The following is a 23,352-nucleotide window of genomic DNA, read 5'->3' as shown; positions in this document are numbered from 1 at the left end:
CTTTGCCTGTATTTAATCAATATAGTTTTTAAAATAACTAGGGTTGTGGGTACAAATAACCTTCTGCAGTATATTGAGGAAGATGAAACTACATTTATAAATCCCCTTTTACAGTTATGGTAACATTCGTTTTAAAAACTGTATCTGTAGCAATGAGTTGTGCAAAACAATATATATGTAACATTTACATTTTTAGGAACTGAAAAATACAGAGTTCTATGTCATTTAAGTTGGAGACTGTCTCTCTTTCAGTCAATAGGCTTGATCATCATCTGAACTGCTCTCAAGGAGTATGACCCGCCTCGATATTCAGCCCAAAAAATTCCATCTTGGTACTTGCTTCTGTAATGGCCTCCTCTGTACCATACTCCATTTAGGTTAGAATGTGCACAGGCGTTGTACCACCATCCTCCTTTATGAAAGTGGGCACAGTTTCCTTTGAGGAAAAAAATAGAGATATCAAAGTAAAGGATTCTTCTAAGTGTGGTACTCTGCAAAACATCAAAAACTTATGCTACCTTTGGAACGGTTTAATTTGAATTTTTCTTATTGGTTTCAGTTACCTTTATCTTTGTGGATTTGTTTCTTCATTCATTCTGTTACTGTTCCTGAAGTGTCAACTACTTGAAATATCACTTGAATTGCCTTTATCTTGCCCTTTGCTTGTTTACTACATGCTTTTTTTTATTAAGTGATTCAATTTTCTGGGTAGCAGGGTAAATAAAACACAAATGGCATTTGTGAGAAAGAGGGAGAGATTGGAGAGATTGGGAAAGAAAGATACAGAGTTGCTAAAAGTAAATTTGGGAAAATTGAATTCTTAAAATAGCACAAAATAATATAAAATAGAATAGCACTCAGGTGGTCAAATGTGTTTCTGTAAATATGGTGAATACTTCGGTTGTATCTCTTCCTTTTTTCCTCTTTTGCCATTATAAGATAGGTTAACATAGAGACCTATGTGCTCCTGGCCAAGATACAGATGAACAGAAAAATAGATCTGTTTTCAGGAGGGATATCTCTTCATCAGGGCCACAAACCTGGGTTAAAAAGTCAAAAGTAGGGCTTCTAGGTGGCTCAGTTGGTTAAGCATCTGCCTTTGGCTCAGATCTTGATCCCAGGGTCCTGGGATGGAGTCCTGCATCCGGCCCCTTGCTCAGTGAGAAGCCTGCTTCTCCTCCCCCTCTGCCTGCTGCTTTCCCTGCTTGTGCTCTCTCTCTCTCTGACAAATAAATAAAATCTTTTTTTAAAAAAGGTAGAAGTATATGAAAATTAATGTTGGGTTTTTTTTTTTTTTTTTTTTTTTTTTAGATTTTATTTATTAGAGACTGCATGCACACGAGCAGGAGGGGAGGAGGTGCAGAGGGGGAAGCAAGCAGGCTCCCTACATGGGGTTCAATCCCAGGACCCTGGGATCATGACCTGAGCCGAAGGCAGATGCTTAACCGACTGAGCCACCCAGGCACCCCAATGTTAAGAGTTATTATATCTGGATTGCCTAACTGATTTTAAAGAGGATATTAATTTCCCCTCTGAATAAAGCTTTTTTGCTCTTCCTACCATATGTTGCAGTCCTACTGTTCCTTCTCATGTGGGTACTAAGAAATGCCTTTTTCAAAGCCATGTCCCCAAATGGCTGGCCTCCTTCACTCCCTTCAGGTCTTTATTCAAATGTTACCTTCTCAAAGTAACCTTTCTCAGGCACTCTGTATAAAACAGCACCCATCTAACCCCCAGCTGCTCATCACTCATTTTTCCCTCACTGGTTTTATTTTTATTAGAGTACTTGTCACCACCTGACAAATCATTTTGTCTCCTAGAGAGTAAGCTCTAGAAGGGCAGGAACTTTTTTTGTTGCTGTATACTTAGCACCTACAACAGTGCCTAGCACGTGGTAGGTGTTTAGTTAGTACTAGTTATGAATTTTAGGCGTTAGAGAGTTTTCTTGCCAGGTGAATGAGTTTTTGCTTTGTTCCCCACCCCCAGGTTAGAATGATAGAACTTTGCTTTTCACAGAGTTCATTCACACTTTGGGATTGCCTTATAGAAGAGATACTGACCTTTCAGCAGCTTATGTAACCTATGACTGAGTCCAAAATTACCTTTATGGAAAGATTTTTAGTAGCATATCCTTTAATAGCAAGGTTCTCTGTAATGCATAGCAGTTAGTGGTTCTACAAAGAATCCACATCAGTTTTTTCTTACTCACCTGCATACATATCTTTATCTCTGTCCAGTGTGGTGAACTGTTTACCATTATGCCACATCATGGAGTCCCCTGCATTTCCCTGGTAAGTTCCCAGACGCAGTCTAAAGAATTCACTTTCAGGTTCCAGGCGAAAGCTGCTGTATTCTGCGTAGACTTTTTTGTCACTCCAGTCTTCTAATTCAATCAACAACTTATAATTATCTTGGTTGCTAAGCATATAGATATTTTCCAGTCCAAGCCAATATTCTCCATCAATGTTTCCAAACCCTTTCTGTTAATAAACAAACAGCATGAGGGCATAAATAAGTGTAGAGATAGTAAACTTTTTTACAGATAAGTTTTAAATCTTTGATAACATAACTCTTCACCATTTAAGTGGTAATGTGAACTTCCCTTTTAATAGGTCACCTCATCTTTATAAGCCCCACATAGTCACTTTGTTTTTTTTTGCTTTCTCTTAGTTTGTCTGTGTTTATTTGCACAGCTAGCTTCAAACTTTATGGATAAGAAAAAGGCAAAAGAGAATGAAAATTATTCCTAGCTACTAAAAACATTAACTAGGAACTACCTAAATCCCTGAAAAGGATTCCTGATCTCTCTCATACACAAAGAGCCAAATTTTTTTTCCTGAAAGTATTTATGTAACTGTCCCCCCACCCCAATAGTCAGACAAAAAGGGTAGCTAACATTATTATGATCACTCAATAAAAATGATAGTATTCTGTTGTTAAAACAAATTGTCTTCTTTAGCTCTGTTATAATTAAATATGAGAAGATATAACAGTAATCTTCAGAGTTCCACCTTGGAAAAATTGCAGACTGTTTTTAAAACAATCAATGAACTCTCCTATTTCAGTAAGCATTCACCATGGCAGGTACGCAGCACAATGTAAGGTTTGGTAAACCTGATCTTAACACTGTGTTTTCAAGAAGGTTGTGTTGTAGGACTATTTTCCCCCTAGTTATTTGTTTAGAAATTTATATAACTTTTGACATGGATGTATTAATGTCTCATTTTTAACTGCCAGTAAAATGTCACCTAAAAGTGAGTAATCTCGTGACTTACACAATTTTGAATGAAGAATTGACCGTCTAGAAAATACAATCTCCCCCATCTGCCATCCTTAAACTGGAGGGTGTACACCACTCATAAAATTAGCATGTAAACATCAAAATTATTAACAAAAACTAGTTGCTTACTTTTCCAGCATTACTACAGCATGGCTCTGGTCCTGTATGACAGTCCAGGTGTACGTTACCTCCCAGAAGCACCATTGTCTGGTGTTAGCAGTTTAAAACACGGGGGATGATTATCAGAGGTAATCAGTCCTAGAGAAAGGGTCATTTTTTGAAGTTCTATAGTTCATATTATTGCTTAAATACAGTTGCTGATGGGTACAAACATGGTCATAAAGAATAAAGCAGCTGTCTTTTTAGAAAATGGAATTAGCAGTAGTCTTTGCTAAGAATTAAATATATGTAAAAATCATCCAGACTGAAAAGGGGCAGTTTAAAGGATATCTTCGGTTTGGTTTCCCTTTTACCTTTTAATTTTGACCTTAAAACTGGAGATGAGAATTACCTTTTGACAAAGGTAGATAATGAAAAATATATGGGTAGTTATTTTAAAACTGTGTTACTTATTGCACGGAATGGCTACTCTGAAAGAGCTGTATGTTCCACCTCTGAGGTCTCAATCACTGATTTACCTTATAATTTTCCCAATTTCTGAAGAAGTTGACAGAGCCATCTGTTCTTTTCTGAATAACAGTCCAACCCCCAGGATCCAGACTGTTCTCACACCATAACTGTATTGGTCCATTGCTGTTTTCAGGTTTAATCATATAAATCCCACTGACTGAATGTCCAGCTTCTTTTGCATGCTGACAGTCTTTGAATGGTCCTATAATTAAAATATCATTGATTACCAGGAAACTTAATACGAACAGAGCCATATTAAAATAGTTTTTAATCAAAAGTCTTACCTTTGTATCTTTCTTTACAGATACCACTTTTTATCTATTGCATACACCACACCATAAAAGTTAAAGAAACTAAGTAAAAGGATTACCCCAGTCCCACTATATGGAAAATTAACTTGTTTCATTTTCCACTGTTCTTGTGAGTTTTTGTCCATATACATAGATTTTTATGTTGTCTTAATTCTGACATGCATAGAAAATTGGATTCTGTCTTTTAACAGAAATTTCTGTGGAACTACAGTCTTCATTCTGGAGCTTTTAGTAGCTGTAATCTAAATTTTTAACATTGATACATCACTGTTTATTCCTTTGTCATTGGGTATTGAGGTTTCGTCTGATTTTTACTATTATAAAAGTATGCAAAGTGTCGTCTTATTGGCTTCAGGTTTTCAAATAATTAACTTACAAAAATGCTGTGGGATTGATCTACTGGATCAAGAGGGCGTGAACACTTTTATAGCTCTTCATAGTGCCCAGTTTACAGTTTCCAAAATTTGATTTCAGTGGAACACACTAGTCCCTTGAGGTACTTAGTGAAAACGGCCTACCATGGTCAAATAAGTTTTATTATTGCTAAGTATTATATTACCCTTTTGGAAACCCACAGTGTACATGCACGTATGAAAGATTAAGAAGTCCTGAAATAAACCAGAGTTCCCCAAACTTATAGAATCTGTTAGCTTTTTCCCCCATTCCGTAAGTCCGTAAGAATACACTTCAGGAATGTTGGCAAAATGCCTTTTAAAGAGTTGTATCAATTTATATGACTAACAGTAATTTTCTTATTTAGTCTACACAGTGACCCTGTGATAGTTTACAGATGTTCTATAGATGAAACAGTTAACTAGTCTAAGGTCCTTTATCTTAGAAGGTAATAAACCCTAGACTTAAATCCATTTCTTTCTAATCCCAGGGTCCATGCTCTGAGCTGCTGGCTACATTTGCTCTTACGTTGTTTCATAGTTTTATGGAGTCCCTCCCTATTTTTTAATACACGAGTAAGTTCTTCATGTCTTTTAAAATGATAAAACATTTTATGAAATCTTTTGTAGAGGATCTGACTCTTGAACTTGTGATTTCCACATTTTTTGGATCTAAAGAAAGATCGCTTGTAAGTTTTACTGAACATTCTTTAGTTGCACCATTCTTCAGTGTTTTGATCCTTTAGTTTTTTATAAGCATGTGAAAGTATTAAGTGATTCAGAAATAAGAATTATCCCGCAGATCTTTTAGAACAACAAAAAAAGGGTAGAAATTCCAGTTGTCAAATTTTATATTTTACTAGAAATATTTAAATTATGACGTGCAACTTTTAGAAATTATGTGAAAATAGAGTTTAGTCAAGTAAAGCTCATTCAAGAAAATCCTCACTATATTGATAATAGGATTGTTGAAATTTTGAGAAATGTGTTATCTATACTGTGCCAATATATACAGGATCCCTTTTGGGGTAATTGGGGAAGGATTCATCTCACTAAATAAATAGTTACACAATTGCATCATTAGAAGGGGGTCTTAGAGACTGAACTCTTCCCTCTAGGTTGGTCCTTGAGGATGGAGACTACTTTTGTTTTTCTTCTGACTTCACATTATCAGTGTTTTAACTGTTAGCGGGCTATCAGTCATTTTTTTAAATTTAAATTTAATTAATTAACATATAATGTATTGTTTCCGGGGTACAGGTCTGTGATTCATCAGTCTTACACAACACCCTAGTGTCCATCACCCAGCCATCCCATCCTCCTCACCCCCCTCCCCTCCAGCAACCCTCAGTCTGCTTCCCAAGATTACTAGTCTCTCACGGTCTGTCTCCCTCTGTGGTTTTGTCTTGTTTCATTTTTTCCTCTTTTCCCCTGTGTTCCTTTGCCTTGTTTCTTAAATTCTGCATATCAGTGAAATCATAAGATAATTGTCTTTCTTTGATTGACTAATTTTGCTTAGCATAATACCCTCTAGTTCCATCTACATCATTGCAAATGGCAAGATTTCATTTTTTTTCTATCAATCAGTTTTTAAGTAAATGAATTAATTAACTTGCCTTCATATTTTAAATACAAGGAAATTGAAAACCACACACAAAATCAAGAGCTGATCTATTTCTCTAGCCCACATTTTAATGTTTTGTTGATATTTCTCTGTTTCAGACTTTTTAAAATTATAATGCAATGACTAAACACTACACAATAGCAAAAAATTTGAGAAACTGTAAAGACTTAATGCTGTCTTTCTTGGGTCACATTTATTTTAGGTATTGAATTTTTTAGTTCTAGAGTTTCAATTTGATTTTTTTTTTTTTTTCTTTAAGTAGACTCCATGCCCAGCATGGAGCCCAACACAGGGCTTGAATTCACAACCCTGAAATCGAGACCTGAGCTGAGATCAAGTCGGGTGCTTAACTGACTGAGCCACCCAGGCGCCCCTCAGTTTGATTCTTTTTTAATAGTTTTTATTTCTCTTCTGCAGTTTCCAGTCTTGGGTTCGTTATGAACGTATCCTTTAAGCTATAATAACTACTTTAAAAATTCTTGTCCCTTCTGTTTCTAGTTTTCTAAGAGTTTTTATCATGATGGGCTTTGGATTTTGTCAAAAGCTTTTTATTTATCTACTGAACTAATAGGGTTTTCTTTTTTTGTTTGTTAATAGGTAAATTCTGTTGATTATTTTTTGATGTTAAACCATCCTTGTATTCCTGGGATAACCTTGACTTGGTCATAGTGTATTATTGTTCTTAAGTATTGCTAGATTTGCTAAAATTTTGTTGAGAATTTATAGTTCTGTATTCATGAGGATATTGGTTAGTCTGTGAAAGCTTATAAATAAGCTGTGATAAATATAAAAATAACATTTTGATATGATAAAAATAACAGAAACGATGATAAAAATAACATTTTGAGCTTATCAGACTGGCCATAAATTAGATCACATTCCATTAAAATTCAATTATTTTTTATTATCTACCTTATCGGTTACTGAATCTAAATTACAAAGTATTCAGAACCTTTAACACAGTACTTGGCAGAGTAGTCATCATCAGTAACTTAGTTGCCTCCTTTTCTCCTTTGTTGCTGTCCCTGACACACAGCAGTAGCTCCTTTAGTAAATATATGCTTATTTAATAAATTTAATATGGCGTGGGAGTGAAATAGAAGGAAAAGTGAAGTCTAATTTCCAGGTCCATTCTTAGATTACTTTGTGTGATGCATGGTAATGTAGTCATTTGTTTACTCATACAACTCCTCATGGCAAACACTGTATCTTTTGGTTGTCTATCCACACAGGTGAGGCCCACTTAGACACTCAAATATTTGTTGAACTAAATGATTCCTGGTAGCCACCGTGGTTTCCAGAATTTCCTCAGTTGTACATTATTTTTTCCAGATGTGTCTTTTCTGCATCTACTATAGGCTAGAAAATTTTAGGCTCAAGGTAAAGAAACAACCATAGAGTCAACTTGACTATAGTTTTGACAATTTATATTTTATATTTAAGTATATGTTCAGCAGTTGGACTTTCATTAGGTTATTTGAATTGCTGTAAAATGTTTAGAAACATCAAGGTTTTGAATGTTAAAAAAGTATTTGTAAAGTAGCATTTGTTTTCTGCTATTTGAAGGCCCTTGGATATTTAAGCAAATTGAAAAGTGCTGGGCTTTCTAAATCCTGCTTTCATTTGATAAGACTTCATTTTAGGCAAATTTAAAATGATCTTTAATTTTCAACCCACTTGTTTGTGGTGGGCTTCATATTTGCAGTTTGGATGCCTGTTAGACTTAGTTGATCAAAAGGCTTAGGAATATTTAGTTGAAATCCTTTTCCAGAACATGTGTATAAAATTAGTAGTGCTTTTAGCTACTTTTTTCTCCTCAGTAAAGATAATAAATATTAGAATGTAGTATTTGTATTTATTTTTATAAATAAACCATTAACCTGTCTTAGCCAGTGTGTATTGTTGATCTTGGCAGAAATATTTTTTCATTATTACTTGAATATGTTATTTACTTTCTGCTCCAGAGTTAGATTATAAGACATTCTTATATTAAATGTTTTACTACTTTTCTCTATTATAAAAATCATTGCCTAATAGGAATTCTTAAATGACTAGTAGAAAAGTAACACCTTTGTTTTTGAGAGGTCAAATTTAACTTGCAGGTTTGCATATTATTAGGAATAAATTAATTGACATGTATCAGAAATTTGTTCATAATGGTGCACATAGGGTATAGACTGGAAGTACCTTTCTTTTAAAATAGGAATTTTATTAACCTTTTTCTTGCATTGAGTAATCTTGAAATAGTCTTCATCTTTGTTGACACGCAATTAGACTCTTCTCAATGCAGGAAACTGGAATTCTGTACATTGAATTTGAAGGACCAGTGTCTCTCTTGCTCAGTTTATTTGATGATTTAAGTCTGTATAGGTATAGGACTAACAAACTCCAGTTAATAGATCTGATTCATAGAAAGAAAAATATTGACCAGTCATGCCACATTATTTTCCAACATGTATTTTTCATTAAGAACCTATATTTTGACCAAAACAGTGGGTTAACAAAATTTCTTTCATACTTTGACTATACCTTTACTGGGAACCATCTTTAACATACCTGTCTTTTTTCTGTAAAGCAACTGTTTAATTGCTTAAGTTAAAAGGTAAAACCCTCCCTTTTTAAAGTCATTTATTTTCTTACTTTGTCCATCCTGTGCTCTTTGTGATAGGAGAAACAGGACAAAAAAGATAATCAGTTTAGAGCTGTCAAATAATTGGTCAGCGAGTAAAATCTTTCTGAGAGGTAAACTTTTTAATTGGGTTGTGAGCTAAGTATAAGGTAAATATATTTAACAACATTTCAGAATGGGAAGTTTGAGGCAAATACTTTCTGAAGCAATAATAAATTCTTCTAATAATATGGATTACTATGTTTATTAATCTATAAGTTTCAAATGCAGTTTGCATCCCAAACTTTAATTTTTAATTACAAGAGTTTATCAATTGTTTCCCATAACTGTAACAAGAGTCCTATTCCAACAGCCCGTTTTTATCTAAGCAGTCTTTAGTTTTTCTTTTTTAAGTGTTAATATAAGTATTCCGCCGAAACCAGTTGTGTCTTTAAAATTTACCAATAAGAAGCCTTATAAATACTTGAAAATTAGCTTATCCACTGAAAAGCATATTAAGTTTCTAATGACTGCTTTTTGTGTTTAACTTTTTAAGGTTACAATTTATGTCCCCATACATGGCATAGCAAGGCACATATAGGGAAGGGCACAGAGAAATGGAATAATTGGTGGTCAGACCATACACAAAGCATGTTTATGTGCGTCACCTCATTTATTCACCACAGCAGTCTTTCTTACAAAAGAGGCAACAAAAAAGTCTTGCCAAAATCCAAATTTCCTGATACTCAGATCTATGCCCTAACACACTTTGAAGGAACTTTCTCAAGTCCATCCACCTATAAGGAATAAACTTATATCCATAAATATACCATTTGTAAAAGAGTAATTTTTTTTTTTTTTTATAAAACACTAACCCAAAATGCAGCCACTGAATAACAGTTAAGAATTTTATTGATGGCAATTTGCCAGGCGTGTAGTTACATTCCCATTTTGTTTTTAAGCTAGAAGGGAGGGTAACGTTTCTGGAGGTAATTATTTTTAATCTAACAAAAGTATTGCTTTATTTGCTTTAAGTTCATAATAAGTTCTTTTGAGGTGCATTTTTCTTATAACCATTTTAAAAGAAAATATAAAATTGTCATTAAAACACCCTTTTAGAAAAATGATGGTAAGATATATATAACAAAGTTTACCAACTTTATCATTTTTAAATGTACAGTTCAGTGGCATTAGTACCTTCTCTTTATTGTACAACCAGTCTCCAGAACTCCTTTCATCTTGCAGAACTGAAACCGTCACCAGCGGCCATTCAGCTTTCTATCTCTGTGAATTTGGCTTCTCTAGATAACCTCATATTAGTGGAATCATACAGTATTTGACTTTTTCTGACTGGCTAAAACACTTAAAATAATACATACACATTATACATTTAGAGACTTTAGTCTTCTAGACCACGTCCCCACACGTACAGTAATACAAACTTCTTGGTGCCAGAGCATCTGTAAGTACAGCAGGACCATCCATCTTTGCCCCTTTTGTGCAAGTACCCAAACAGCTCAGACATATTTTCCAGTCTGATAATAATATAAACACAGATTTTTGCACATTATATATAAAGAAAAGAAAGGGCAAGTTTAATTATTACTTATAGTAATTTATATTTGATAGGAATCATAGAATATTAGAACTAGGACATGATGTTAGAATTGTCCAGTCCAACCAGCACTCATTATACACATGAGAGAACAGATCCAGACAGGCAAAGTCGCTTCTCCAAGGTTAATAACAAAGGAAACAGGTTTTCTTAATTCTGTGCACTTTCCCTTTTATGTTCGCTAGTGTTCTAATGACCATTCTTATAGTGTAGCTAATTATGTCCTTGAATATCAAAGACCAATATTTATAGAATAAAATAAGTGAAAAGTTAATGTTTACTTATAACAACAAATAAATAGTGAATAACAGAAGTTATGTCTGCCCTTAATTTTTACATTAAGGATTGGTTAATGGGAATATAAACACCATTGTTTTATTAAAACAAAAGTCTGTTTAATGGGACTTTTATATGCTAAATCCCTAGCATGGGATTTAATTCTGAAATACAAGATTGTTCCTGCACTATAGCTCAATGTATAATAAAATCTAGAACTGATATAGCTCATTTTGTATAAGCATTTTTTAATGTATCAGTGTATGAGTATGTGAATAATAATTTCTTCGAGAACTGATGATACCATCCGCTTAAGATTAGCACCCACAGAAAATACTCCATGGTGGTCATCTCCATACCTACATAATTGTACATTCCATCAGTTAAAAAAAATTCCACACACTTCAGTTGTTTATTTATGTTGTATGAATAAACTACTTTGCTGAGAAGTTGTATACATTAAAAGCTTACACAAAACACATACTTTTTAAAAGATCATTAAAAATACATATTTTTTCTTTCTATACCCAGTGGATCATTGTATATACATCTTTCCTTTGAAAATCAAAGGGTGTGAGGATGTTAATAATGATCATCATTTACCTAACATAATGGTATTTTAGCCTGTTGTTACTGAGAGTTAGAACAGTATAAATTGAATTAATCCAGTACAGTAGAATGTATTAAAGTACTTTCATGAAGGTCTTTGGAATGAAAACTTTAGGAAGCTCTATAAAAATGTAATAAGTTAACCCAACATTTATTTAGCATCTGCAAATGAGATACAATATCCATCCACCAGGAAGCAGCTTACATTATAGTTGGAAGGCATTTTACTTAGATGTGTATTTGAGTGCTGTAAGTACATGTAAAGATAACTGAAAATTCAACAGGGAATATAAGGAATGTTGTATATATTTTATGTCCCAGAGAAAAGAAATTAATGGAGAAGAGCAATTACTTTAAGCCTGAGGAAGTCAACAAGGGCTCCAAGGAGGAATTGCTACTTTATTTTATTTTATTTTATTTTATTTTATCTGAGCTTTATAATTGATAGGCAGAAAGCATGATAAATATTTCAAAGACAATGAGTTGATTCATTTTATTGAAGCAGATGGTATTTGTGAAGGAAATTAATAGAAGGAAAGTTAAAGAAGTAGGTTTCATTTGAGGAGGATATTGTTCTTACCCAGGCTAAGCAAAATTCACATTTTCTGTGTGTAATGGGGAACCGCTGAGCAGAAGTGTGATGTGATCAGAGTAGTAGTTTAAGAAGATAGATCTGTTGCCAAATAGAATATATTTTGATGGAGAGAGAAAATGGAGTTAGACTAGTCAACAAGCTATTATACCATTCCTAATAAGAGTTAACATTTTGAGTGCCAGGCACTGTTCTAAGCACTCCTCAAGTGTCAAATTCTGTAAGGTAAGTACAATTATTATCCTCTTTTTTACAGATGAGGAAACTGAGGTACAGAGCAGTTCCCCCCCCCCCCAAGGTTACAGAGCTATAATAATCCAGAAGTCTCTATCCTCCAGCTGCTGCCATAGATAACTTGGATTTAAGTTAGAGTTCTGGCTCTGAATAGAAATGAGGGACAAGGGGCACCTGGGTGGCTCAGTCGGTTAAGCGTCTGCCTTCGGCTCAGGTCATGATCCCAGGGTCCTGGGATTGAGTCCTGCATCAGGCTCCCTGCTCAGTAGGGAGCCTGCTTCTCCCTCTCTCTCTGCCCCTCCCCCTGTGTATGCTGTCTCTCCCCCTCTCTCTCTCTCTTTCTCAAATAAAATTAAAAAAAAAAAAAAGGAAAGAAATGAGAGACAAGTCCATGAAAGACAGAAAAGCAACATGGATAGAACTTAGCTGACTACGTGTGTGGGGCAGGAGGGAAGTAACAGAGATGAGCCAAGCAAATTCAGAAATAGGGAGCAGCATAAATCACAATAGAGAAATCAAAATCAGATGACCCATCAGTCTTACTAATGGAGGTTTATCCTAAGGATATACTCACAGAGAAAGAAAAAGAACAAAGTTATCTTTTAAAATTGCAAGAAAAGTTATTACCATGTTAACAAGAAAGGAAAAAAAGAAAGACTTGAAGGTTATTACCGAAATGTTAACTTTTGTTTATTTCTATTTGGATATTCAGTGAAGCTTTTTTTTTTTTTTTAAGATTTTTATTTATTTAAAAGAGAGATAGGATAGAGAGCACAAGTAGGCAGAGAGGCAGGCAGAGGCAGAGGCAGAGGGAGAAGCAGGTTCCCCGCCCGAGTAGGGAGCCCAATGCGGGACTCGATCCTAGGACCCTGGGATCGTGACCTGAGCCGAAGGCAGCCACTTAACCGACTGAGCCACCCAGGTGCCCCTCAGTGAAGTTTTTTAAAAAGCTTATTAGTATTTTCTAGATTTTCTTCAATAAATACGTATTACCTCCATAATAATTATTTCTAAAAGGAAAATGCTAGATTGGGAAAGAGATTATTTTAGGCTTTAGTTATTCATTCACTCATTCCTCAAATATCTATTGTAGTGCTTAAAATACGCTGAGCACAATGTGCCAAAGCTTGATTCTGGCTAGATGTTTGAGGTAGAAAAATGAAAACACAGTTCACTTTCTTCCAGAAGCGTTCAGTCTAGCAGGAGACAGACATGCAAACAACCCTAGTGTAATGTGATATAGAAAATGTGTTCAAGGCATAGGTAGCAGTTTGGGGAAAGAGCCATCGAGATCTGTTTGTTTGAATCTAGGAATGTGTAACATTTAAGATAATATTTTACTTAAGCCTTGAAATCTGCCAGGTTGACAGATAAGCTGGAAGAAGGCATTTCAGGGGAAGAAGCAGCGCCGTGTGAAGTGATGGTAGAACATCCAGATGCGAACATTCAGCATTGGTTAGAATCAGGAGGGAGAGCTCCAGGCAGGAGGCATTTGAGCAGTGGTGATACTTGGAGCCTTGAAGGTGTGTGAGACCTGTAAAATAGAGAATCTTGAGGAAAACTTTTTAAGCTGTAGAAGAGGAAGAGGATGCAAATGAAGGACCTGGAGAAGTGGGAAGAGTCGGAATATTATGATGTGGAGGCCCAAGAAGAGAGATGTGAATGGTCAGTGGTGTCCATTGCTGCAGAGAGATATTTTATGCTATATGCATTTCCAGTCTTTGTTCTGTTTCTTGTTTAAAATTATTCCATAGTCTATGTGCAGTTTTATTTGCTGCCTTTTCAATAAGTGAATGAACTGTGATTTATTTTTTAATTTTGGGCATTTGGGCTTTTCTTTCCACTCTGAGGAAACAAATCAACCTGTAAAGAATTCAGGAGAATGCTTTATGAGAAAATGGATGCAGGGGTAAAATAAAATATTTAGAAAGTTAGCAGTGAGCTTACCAAACAAACAATGGTGGATTATTCATCTTTGTATTCTGGGCACTTAGATCAGTGATCAATAAGGAAGGAAAGAAGGGAGGAAGGAAGGAAAGAATTAAGAAATAGAGCAACGGATATTAGGATCAATTCTAGGGTTTTTGATACCGTAGTGAAAACTGGGTATATGATACAAATTGTAGTTTGTTTAGCCTTGGAAAATAGAAGGGATACCTTTTCCTCTTTAAGACTGAGGGCAAGAAGCCATGGGTGTCGTGCAGATGTTTTCAAGATAAGAAAGAACAAGGAACCTCGGACCTGAGGAGACATCTCAGTACAGCAGTAGATGGTGCATTTCTGAGAGTGGAGGTAAGGAGGAAGTATAAATATAGGCTTAAGGAGAGTGAAAGCAAATTTTTAAATGTTCCTTTGAAAGGAGGAGAATGAGAAGAGCAGCAAGAGGTAAACAAAAGGATTGTTGAGCAGCAAGAGGACCTAGCTGGAGGCGGATAGGATGGTTGTAGAGGTTAGAAGTGGATTGTGGACTCATTCCTGTCTTAATGCTAGTAACCTAGATTGTAAGGATTTGGTTGGAAGGCAGTACTTTCCTCACAGAATACACTGTTTTTAGGAACTCTTAGACTCAGAGCTGAGAGGTGTATTTAAGGTCAGTTCTTGATTAAGAGAAAACAAAAATGTCCATGTATAATTACATCACCAGGATGAAGAATAAGGGCTTATTATGTGCATTGTTTCATGAACCATAAAACGTATTAACCTCATACTTCCATTTTTAACAGTAAGAGGTAACTTACCTTCATTGATGAAAGTTACTGGTGGTATCTTGAAGGGACTTTTGGTGGGAGAAGTCCCCACATCAGGTGGTGGCATTAAGTCTCTGGGATAACCTGGGTCCCTCTGTATCTCGTTCCCTCCCAGCAGTCCGGGAGTGTACTGATGGCTGTTAGGAATGTGCCGCGGCACTACCTGGACGAGAGGGGGAGCCACATGGGGGTCTTGTCGGGAAAATACCTTCAAGCACTGTTCTTCCAGTGAAGTGATCATCACAGACTGGTTATTGACGAGATCAGTCAAGGAAGCGTATTTTACCTCTAGTTCCCTGTACCTTGTTGCCATCTTCAACATTTCTGTAGTGACATTGAGGATTCTATTTTCCAGCTGGGAAAGTTCAAGTGAATTATCCCTCTTACGGATAATCTCGTGTAGTAGTTGCATATAGAGCTGAGTAACACGCGAGTTCATGTTACGGCTTTCTTTTCTCAGCAGCTTTACCTCATTGACAATGTTTCCATCTACATCCACCACCAACTGCAGGACGTCTATCTCCCGCTTCTGCCTGGAGAGCACGTCCTTCAGGTTTTCAAGGTCCATCCTGGTGATCATGTCTTTAATGGTACTTGCATCTTGCCCTTTGGTATTGACACAAATCGGCCCTGTAATTTTTTGTTCAGGTACCAGGAATGTGTATGCACATTTCTTTACTTCCTCTTTACCGTCTGTGGCACGAGGGTATCTCCTCTGGGTTATTTTTTTTATTTTGAACTGGCCGCCTCTGCAGTGTCCAGTGCCCATTAGTAGGAAGAATAGCACACTTAGGATCCAGAGAAAAGCCTTCATTTTGAAATGAGTTTGTATGAAGTCTTTTGGAAAACAAACCAATGAAAACATAAATAAATAAGCAAATAAATAAAAAAAGTAGAATAATAAACATGAGCAAAACCCAGGATGTGTCATCTTGCAGTCAAGATGATATTGTTATTAGCTAGTTGTATTATATTGGTGTTAGGAATAATTGTTTATATTTGAGGTGCTCCATTAAAAAATAAACAAAAGCTAATAAAACCAGTGTGCTCCAACAGAATTTTCAGCCATGTGGATTACATTGCCTGCACTTTCTAATTTATCGAAAATTGTTAAATATACTATTTCCTTTTAGAATTTTAAAATGTATTACTGGAAAACGACATTAAAGTTCATGTCTTTTCTTAAGTAAAAAAATAAACCGATGAAGGGAAAAAGTAAAAAATTAATTTTAACCTACTTTTAAAGTTAATAATATATTAAAAAAAGGCAGGGGGAGAACTGGGTATCTATTGGTGTTACTAAATTGAGCCAGAATTAACGTTACTGATTTGTTAAATTCAACACCATGATGCCTTTGCATTTGTTTAAAATTCAGGTTTCAGAGAATAGCTCTCCAACTACCACCTCATTGTAATGCTTTTTGTTCCTCAGCTCAGTGCCCACTGTGTGCAAAGGCAAAGGGTTAGTGTTCTTGGGTGCTTTGAGACCCTAATAAGACACTTTTCTTACCCTTGAAAAGTTTACTCACTGTCTTAAGACTCTGAAAATGATACACAGTGTTTGTAAAGCATTGATTAAAACATTCTTCCCTAACTAGTATTAAATATTCTATTTATTTTTTTAAGATTTTATTTATTTATTTGAGAGAGTGAGTGAGAAACAGAGAGAGCACAAACAGGGGGAGGCAGGCAGAGGGAGAAGCAGGCTCCCCGCTGAGCAAGGAGCCCGATGTGGGACTCGATCCCAGGACCCTGAGCTCATGACCTGAGCCGAAGGCAGATGCTCAACCAGCTGAGCCACCCAGGCGCCCCTCTTCCCTAACTAGTATTAAAGTTAATAGGAGGTGACTTTATTAGCTATTATTTTATATTTATATTATCTGTTTTTAATTAAATTGGCCCTCTATAATAAATATCTTTTTTATCTATCTAATTAAAGACACATTCTTAGATCTCAAACCAGAAAGTTTTGGGATCATATTTTTTGTTTTTGTAGTGTGTCCTTTTGGGATTAGTGACAAGTTTAAGAATGAGAGAATGTTTACAGTCATTTTTGTGTGTTTTCTAAACCATAATCATGTAAATGCTCTAAGCTTATGTATGATTTAGCAGGTTCACTCATTTTTTTTTAGCAGTTTCATTCTTCTAACAGAGGTTCTACCAAACTGTATTGTAGTACAATTTCAATAGTTTTCTGTAACCATTACCAAGGAAAGAAACTCTCTGTAATTGAATATGATTGTTAGAGTTGGAAGGTGCCTTAGAGAACCTCTTTGCACCCAGGTGCCTGTTGAAAGCCAGGGCCACGCAAGTCGGCAGGATTAGAACCAGGTCAGGAATTCAGGTTCCCCGGCTCCTCAGTCAGCGTGGACAGCAGTGGTACGTCTTGCTGGCATGTGCGCTTGGAGTGTTTTTTTTGCTGTGACAGAGAGACCCCTGTCCCTCACTGTACAATTTCTGTAGAAACACCAGTACTCGCTCTAAGAACCAAAGCTGCTTCCTTTCTCACAAGTTACCTCCCTCAGGAGTAGTAGCAGTAGAAAACAGGTAAGACGTGCTGCTCCCTCAGCTGCACAAGCAGGCTGCTGGAGCACGTGGCCCACCTTCCCCCTCTGATAAACTGCATGCCTGTTCTGCCGTTTTTGAAGGATGGCAGTGGATCCACTAAGAACTCTTCTGTCCCACTTTCCACCCAAGTTCTTGTTTTTTTGGTTTGAGAAGATGGGTTCCAAGTTGTTTATGCCTACAACTAATAATAGCAGTGTAGTAATAACAGTAGTTCATACTTACTGGGTGCTTGGCCTTGTTTGAAGCCCCTTTGCATGTATTAAGTCAATTGCTTGTAACTACAGCCCTTTGAGGTAGATTACTACAGTCCTCATTTTCAGTGAAGGACTGGCATCCAGAAATTTAAGTACCTTACCCAGAGAGTCACACAGCTTCTGAGAGGTGGAGCCAGAATTTGAACCTAAGCAAAAGACTCCAGAGTTGATGTTTTTCTTTTTCATTAACCACTACAGCATATGGCAACATATTCTGTCCTATTTTCTATCACCAATAGCATAACAATCCCTTACATGAATGTAGTGCTTAATGCATGTTAACTATTTGCATTCACAACAACACTGTGAAAGAAAATACTCTTTTTACAAAGAAATAAAGTCCCAGAGAAGCCAAAATTAGCACTCAGATTGGATTCAATTCTTCTACTCCTAACTTTTCCAGACCTGTGATTTTTTTTATCCTAGTCATGCTGTAACTGTGGAGGAGCCCTAACTTTGTGCTGCTTGTTTTTCAGTCTTTTCCTGGTTTGTAGGTCGTTACAGGGACCCATTACTTATTTTTGAAAAGGTATTTGTGAATCGTTTTTGTTAGGCTCTGATTCCATCATTTTTCAGTCCCAAACTTTTCTGCTGTCATTCCTTTCACCCTGTATGTATTGTATCAGTTGATAGCTACATATCTAACTTGTGATTAGGAACCCTCCCAAAAAATAAAGGTTCTTAAGATCCATGAAATATGGACTCTTTAACATAGTCATAAAGATGACTGCTACTTTTTAAAACCATGTCTCCTTTGGTGTTTTCAAATAAATGGTGTTTTCAAAGTGGAGTGATAATGAAAATAAAGCAAAGAGTGAATGGGGTATGGAAAATTATTTTTCTCTCACTAACATAATCAAGATAGGAGGAATGAGCACAATAGTATTCCATATTCATATCAGAGGCCTTCTGTTCCTTACTGATAAACAAAAGCACACTTGGATGAGTACTTTTAGTTTTTTGTTTTTATGTTTTGTCTCTGATGTCAAGAGAAAATTTAGACCTTAAGGTCATCTATTTTGTAAGAAAAGGACTTATTGTACTAGAGTTACCAATAAAAGATTCTTGTTATATTTGCAGATTCATGGGATTTAGGTATGGTTTGTTTTTAAAACTGGGACGGTAAAATGTACAGTATTTCCCCTACCTAGTGAACTTACTAGTCCTCAGATTCACTCATTTCACTTTAATAATAGAATGGAAATTCTTAGATCATAAAATTATTTAAATCTATGAGATAAGTTACCAAAACAAGGGAAATTCAGCAGCTGTCATGAAACTTCAAGTAGGATTTCATGAACAATATTCTGATTGGAATAGCTTGTATTCCTACCAGACACAGATTTGTATAGGACAACTAAGAACATATAATCCAAGACTGTTATTGTGACTTTACATCAGTGTTTGTCATGAAAGAACAGAGATGTGAAATTAAAATAGCAATAGCTTCACTTTGGTGTGTTCTGCCTTGGCTCTTTGTGGGCTCCTATACGATTAAATCGTAAGATAAATCATTGTGTACCATAAGAGAATCTGACCTAAATATTCAAAGGAGGCAACTAAACGTTTGTTCTTGAATAAATATAATTCCTTTGACCTTATAAAAGTAATGACTTCGTTGTCACCTAAAGAAGAATAAGGAGCCACATTTCTGAAGTAGTAGACTAGCTACGTCATGAGTAAGAACTGGTTTTAAAAATACATTTACTGTTACATTCTCTGAAAACATTCTCTTATTTAATATTTTCCCACCACGTTCTGTTTTAAAAGTGCAAGATCTATAAATCTGTGTTACCTCATAAAACCTTTCTGTATATGTTAAAACTTTCCTAGGTCCCAAGAGAATGTTTTAAATTAGTTACAGTATACTTAAGTTTAAATCTGTGTCTTTGCTGGGTTGTTTTTAGAAGAAAAAAGAAAAAAAGTTGTCCGTGCTTTGGGTTAATTTTATTGGTACTATTTCTCTTCATAGTTGCTAACACTGCCAGCTAGTAGAGAGAAGAAATAAAAATCAGGAGTTACTTCCTTTCCGATGGTAAATGCATAGAGACATTTAACTGGCTATGTCGTGCACTGAAAACAGCATGAGGCAATGACCCTAAATTTATGAAGCATTGAAGATGCCTTAGATACTTCTAGATTGTAATTATGCTCTGGGAAAAGACTTGAGAACAGTCTCACCCCCTCTGAAGAAAGGGATAGGAGTTATCTGTGTGTTTGGGATTTCAGATTCAGGGCTTGCCTAAGGCTTCAGTAAGAACCGAGGTTTAACGAGATCCTGCACTTTTCACAGCAAGCAGCAGCGGAAAAGAGAGAAATGGTAGAATTGCTTGGACAATTTATCAGTTTCTTTAAATATGTTTAACAGAGATCCTCCCAGGATTTAGAGTTTGAATCTTTAAGGAAAAGACATGAATGTAAAGTTGAAGAAATCTGAGCTCTACAATTATTTGCTTGTTGAAGATTCTTACCATTCAGTGTCTTTAGTTTTTAAAAGAACAGAGGATCCCCAAATCATAAAATACTTGTGTCTTTGGTGTTTAACTAGTAATTTTATTTTTAAAAGTTTTCATAATACAGTTAAAGTAGAGCAGTGAAAGAAACCTCTTGTATGATTACCAAAATTATGTCTGTCTAAAAATATTACATATTTTTGGTCTTTTAATCATGTATTTAAGTAATTGTATCTTCTGGGTTCTTATTTTCTACTTTACTGCTGACTGCTTACATAATATTTCTGTCACATTTTATTTTTTTCCTTAGTCCTAATCTGTAAAGTTTTAGGGTTTTTTTTTAATGTATCAATAGCTTTGTTTTCTTAAGTAATTCTAGGTATAGCAGTTTTAATTTCTGTTACCCAAGTTAAATAACTTACATGTAAACGTGGGAAGTTATTTAAAATCTTGAGTTTTTGCAAGAAATACCACAGATAATAGCTTAAATCTTTACAAAAATTTCTGCTTAATATTTGGTTATACTATAATTGAGGAATTGTTGCAAAGCCATTCAGTTAATTTTATATCTTTTTTAGCTGTGTTTTGTAGCTGTACTTTAAGATCTCGAACAGTATACGTGACCTGCCAACACACACACACTGGAATTGTGGGGAGAGAAACTCATGTTTACAGCTCTTTTCTTTTGTTTGTAACCCTTTGTTTTTAATCACTGCGTTATAAACCTTACACATTTAATCTGTTACTTGTTAAAATTTCTAGGGTCACTAAAGCACTTATTTTCTGAAACCTAACATGTATGTACCAATATATAAGCATATATACCAAATATTACTAAATTGAACCTCAAATCATGCATTAATCATCACAAAATACATAATGATCAGTTTTTCACATAGAGGTGCAAAAGAAAAAAAACCTTTTTCAACTAAAATAAATTGTAGTATATTTTTAAATTCTTTGTTTAATAAAAGATTTTGAAATTCCTACAAATGTAAAATTTTGAACATACACAGAATTTTAAAGAAAAATAAAAGAAATATTAAAATACCTTTATGCATCTGTTGATAAAGCAGACCCAGAAACTTGCTGCTCTTATTCTTGCTTTTAAAAATCAGTGTAGAAGTTTGTTCATCTGTGACTTTAATGGCAATTGCATTTTTGTTTTGGACCGTCAAATCCAAGCAGTAATAAGGACCTTCTTTTTCTTCTTACAACACTAATCAATTGAACTTGACAAGCCACCTATGTAATTTTAAGTAGTATAGTGGAAGTTCTGGTCTGTGGGCTGTCTTTAATCCGGCAGAGAAAGCATTGTGGCTTTGCTCTGACTGCCACATGGAGAAGTGCAGTAACCAGCTGCAGCTGACCCAGATTGTATATACAGCACCCTTGAATAGTGATTCCCTCTTTCTCAGTAAACTCAAGTTCAGCCCACATATTACGTCACCAAAAAATTGCTGGAGACTAGGGGGGAAAATCTCCTCCTTAGGATTTCCTCTCCGTAGCCTTAAATAGGGGTGGGGGTAGTGGGATCAGCAGGAGGCTGAATAGCTCTGAACAAGGAGAGACTGTGTGCAGGTTGAAGGAAGGGCACCATCTGGAAACAAACTATCATAGTTCAGCGGGCAATTATAAAACAAACATTTTAGTCTGCTGGCCAGAGATCTTTTAACTTGAATACTGAAAAAAATAGTACTCAACTTCTCAGAAATAGTAACAGGCTGATAAGGTTTTTTTTGTTACAAAGAACAAGAGTTAGACTTTGTCAGGAGGCAGCCACCTAAATAATGTAATACTCTTTATAGTGTAGAAGAATTTTTATTTTTTTTATTTTTATTTTTATTTTTTAAAAGATTTTATTTATTTGACAGAGCACAAGCAGAGGGAGAGAGAGGCAGAAGCAGGCTCCCTGCTGAGCGAGGAGCCCGATGCGGGACTCGATCCCAGGGCCCTGGGACCATGACCTGGGCTGAAGGCAGCCACTTAACCAACTGAGCCCCCCAGGCGTCCCAGTGTAGAAGAATTTTTAAACGTTTTACTAAGTTGCCATTTCAGAAGGTTTTAAACAGATGAAACTTGATGTTGTGATATATCTTACTCTGTAATGTCTCTTAAGATAAACCTGTTCATATATATAATTACTAAAAATAAATGGAAATCTATATATAAAATTCAGAAATGTAATACTTTAAAAAATTCTGATGTTATATAATGTCACTTCCTCCTATTCTAAAAACATGACCCCTCTTGTCTGAATAAGGTTATTCTTAGTAGTTGATGTTTTGAGATTTAAAAGCAAACATAACCCTGGCCTGAAAAAAGAGAGATCTGCCTCCCCACTGGCTATGTGGATTTAGAAAAGTCTAGAGAGAGAATTAGTAACTGTTCAGTACTAACTGTGCTATTATATTTCATTAAACCCAGAAATGTTGATTAAGTAACTCAATAGCTAATGAAACAAAAATTGGGGCATCTTAACTGATTTGATACTTCACTACTAAGTAGTAGAACTAGGGTTTGAATCTAATTCCAAAGCATTATGCCACTGTCTCTCCTTGGGTTCTGTAATTACTGATTGCTGCTTCTAGGTAAAATTTGGGGAGCTTCTAATTCACGTTGCGCTTTCCCCTCCTTGTTGCCTTAGCTGTTTTTTCTTTCTGATAGATTCTACCATTGTCCCTTTGTTGATCGACACTCTTTATTTAAAGCCCAGTTTCAACCTCTTTCACAGAATCATTTTTTTAAATTCTGTGATATATGTAAGTATACCAGGGGTTGCAAACTCAAGGGCTACAACGACAAATGCTCACAAGAACAAGGGAGGTAATGTAAGTAAGTGAAATAAACCTGAAGTAAGATAGCAAAGGAAAATGAGAGTTAGGACAAATTGGCATCCTTAAGGTTAATACAGTGGGATCTGCACCCTTCTCAGCTGTACTTCATTGTTGCCAGATCTCCCCATTTTTTAGGAAGAGAAAGTCACTTAGATATTTCCTATGATATTTCCTGGTTTTAGAAACATTGGGACAGGGGCGCCTGGGTGGCTCAGTCGGTTAAGCGGCTGCCTTCGGCTCAGGTCATGATACCAGGGTCCTGGGATCGAGCCCCACATAGGGCTCCCTGCTCGGCAGGAAGCCTGCTTCTCCCTTTGCCTGC

General features: G+C 35.7%; 2 protein-coding genes across 6 annotated transcripts in view; one reads left to right on the top strand and one right to left on the bottom strand.

Moving 5' to 3' along the window:
* Positions 1–23,352, top strand: part of RALGPS2 (Ral GEF with PH domain and SH3 binding motif 2) — a 151,952-nt gene that overhangs the window by 93,390 nt on the left and 35,210 nt on the right. The gene's annotated exons all lie outside the window — the stretch shown is intronic.
* ANGPTL1 (angiopoietin like 1) lies at positions 38–21,598 on the bottom strand. Its single transcript, XM_021682809.2, has 5 exons — positions 21,245–21,598; positions 14,910–15,755; positions 3,919–4,112; positions 2,210–2,480; positions 38–436 (listed from the first exon to the last, which is right to left on the bottom strand). Exons 1-5 carry the CDS (start codon positions 21,252–21,254, stop codon positions 249–251), a joined length of 1,509 nt encoding a protein of 502 aa, XP_021538484.2. The 5' UTR covers positions 21,255–21,598; the 3' UTR covers positions 38–248.

Source organism: Neomonachus schauinslandi, chromosome 6 (genome assembly GCF_002201575.2).
Source record: "Neomonachus schauinslandi chromosome 6, ASM220157v2, whole genome shotgun sequence".
NCBI classification, from domain to species: Eukaryota; Metazoa; Chordata; class Mammalia; order Carnivora; family Phocidae; genus Neomonachus; species Neomonachus schauinslandi.
The sequence above is the reverse complement of the archived record's forward strand: the minus strand, read 5'-3'. Positions and strand labels throughout refer to the sequence as shown.

Bases quoted from the DNA above. Each gene is read 5' to 3' on its own strand.
- ANGPTL1 (XM_021682809.2), bottom strand. The intron at 4,113-14,909 runs GTAAGTTACCTC...TTTTAATTATAG, and splicing joins AGTAACTTTCATCAATGAAG to GACCATTCAAAGACTGTCAG. The intron at 2,481-3,918 runs GTAAATCAGTGA...GTTTATTAACAG, and splicing joins GAAATTGGGAAAATTATAAG to AAAGGGTTTGGAAACATTGA.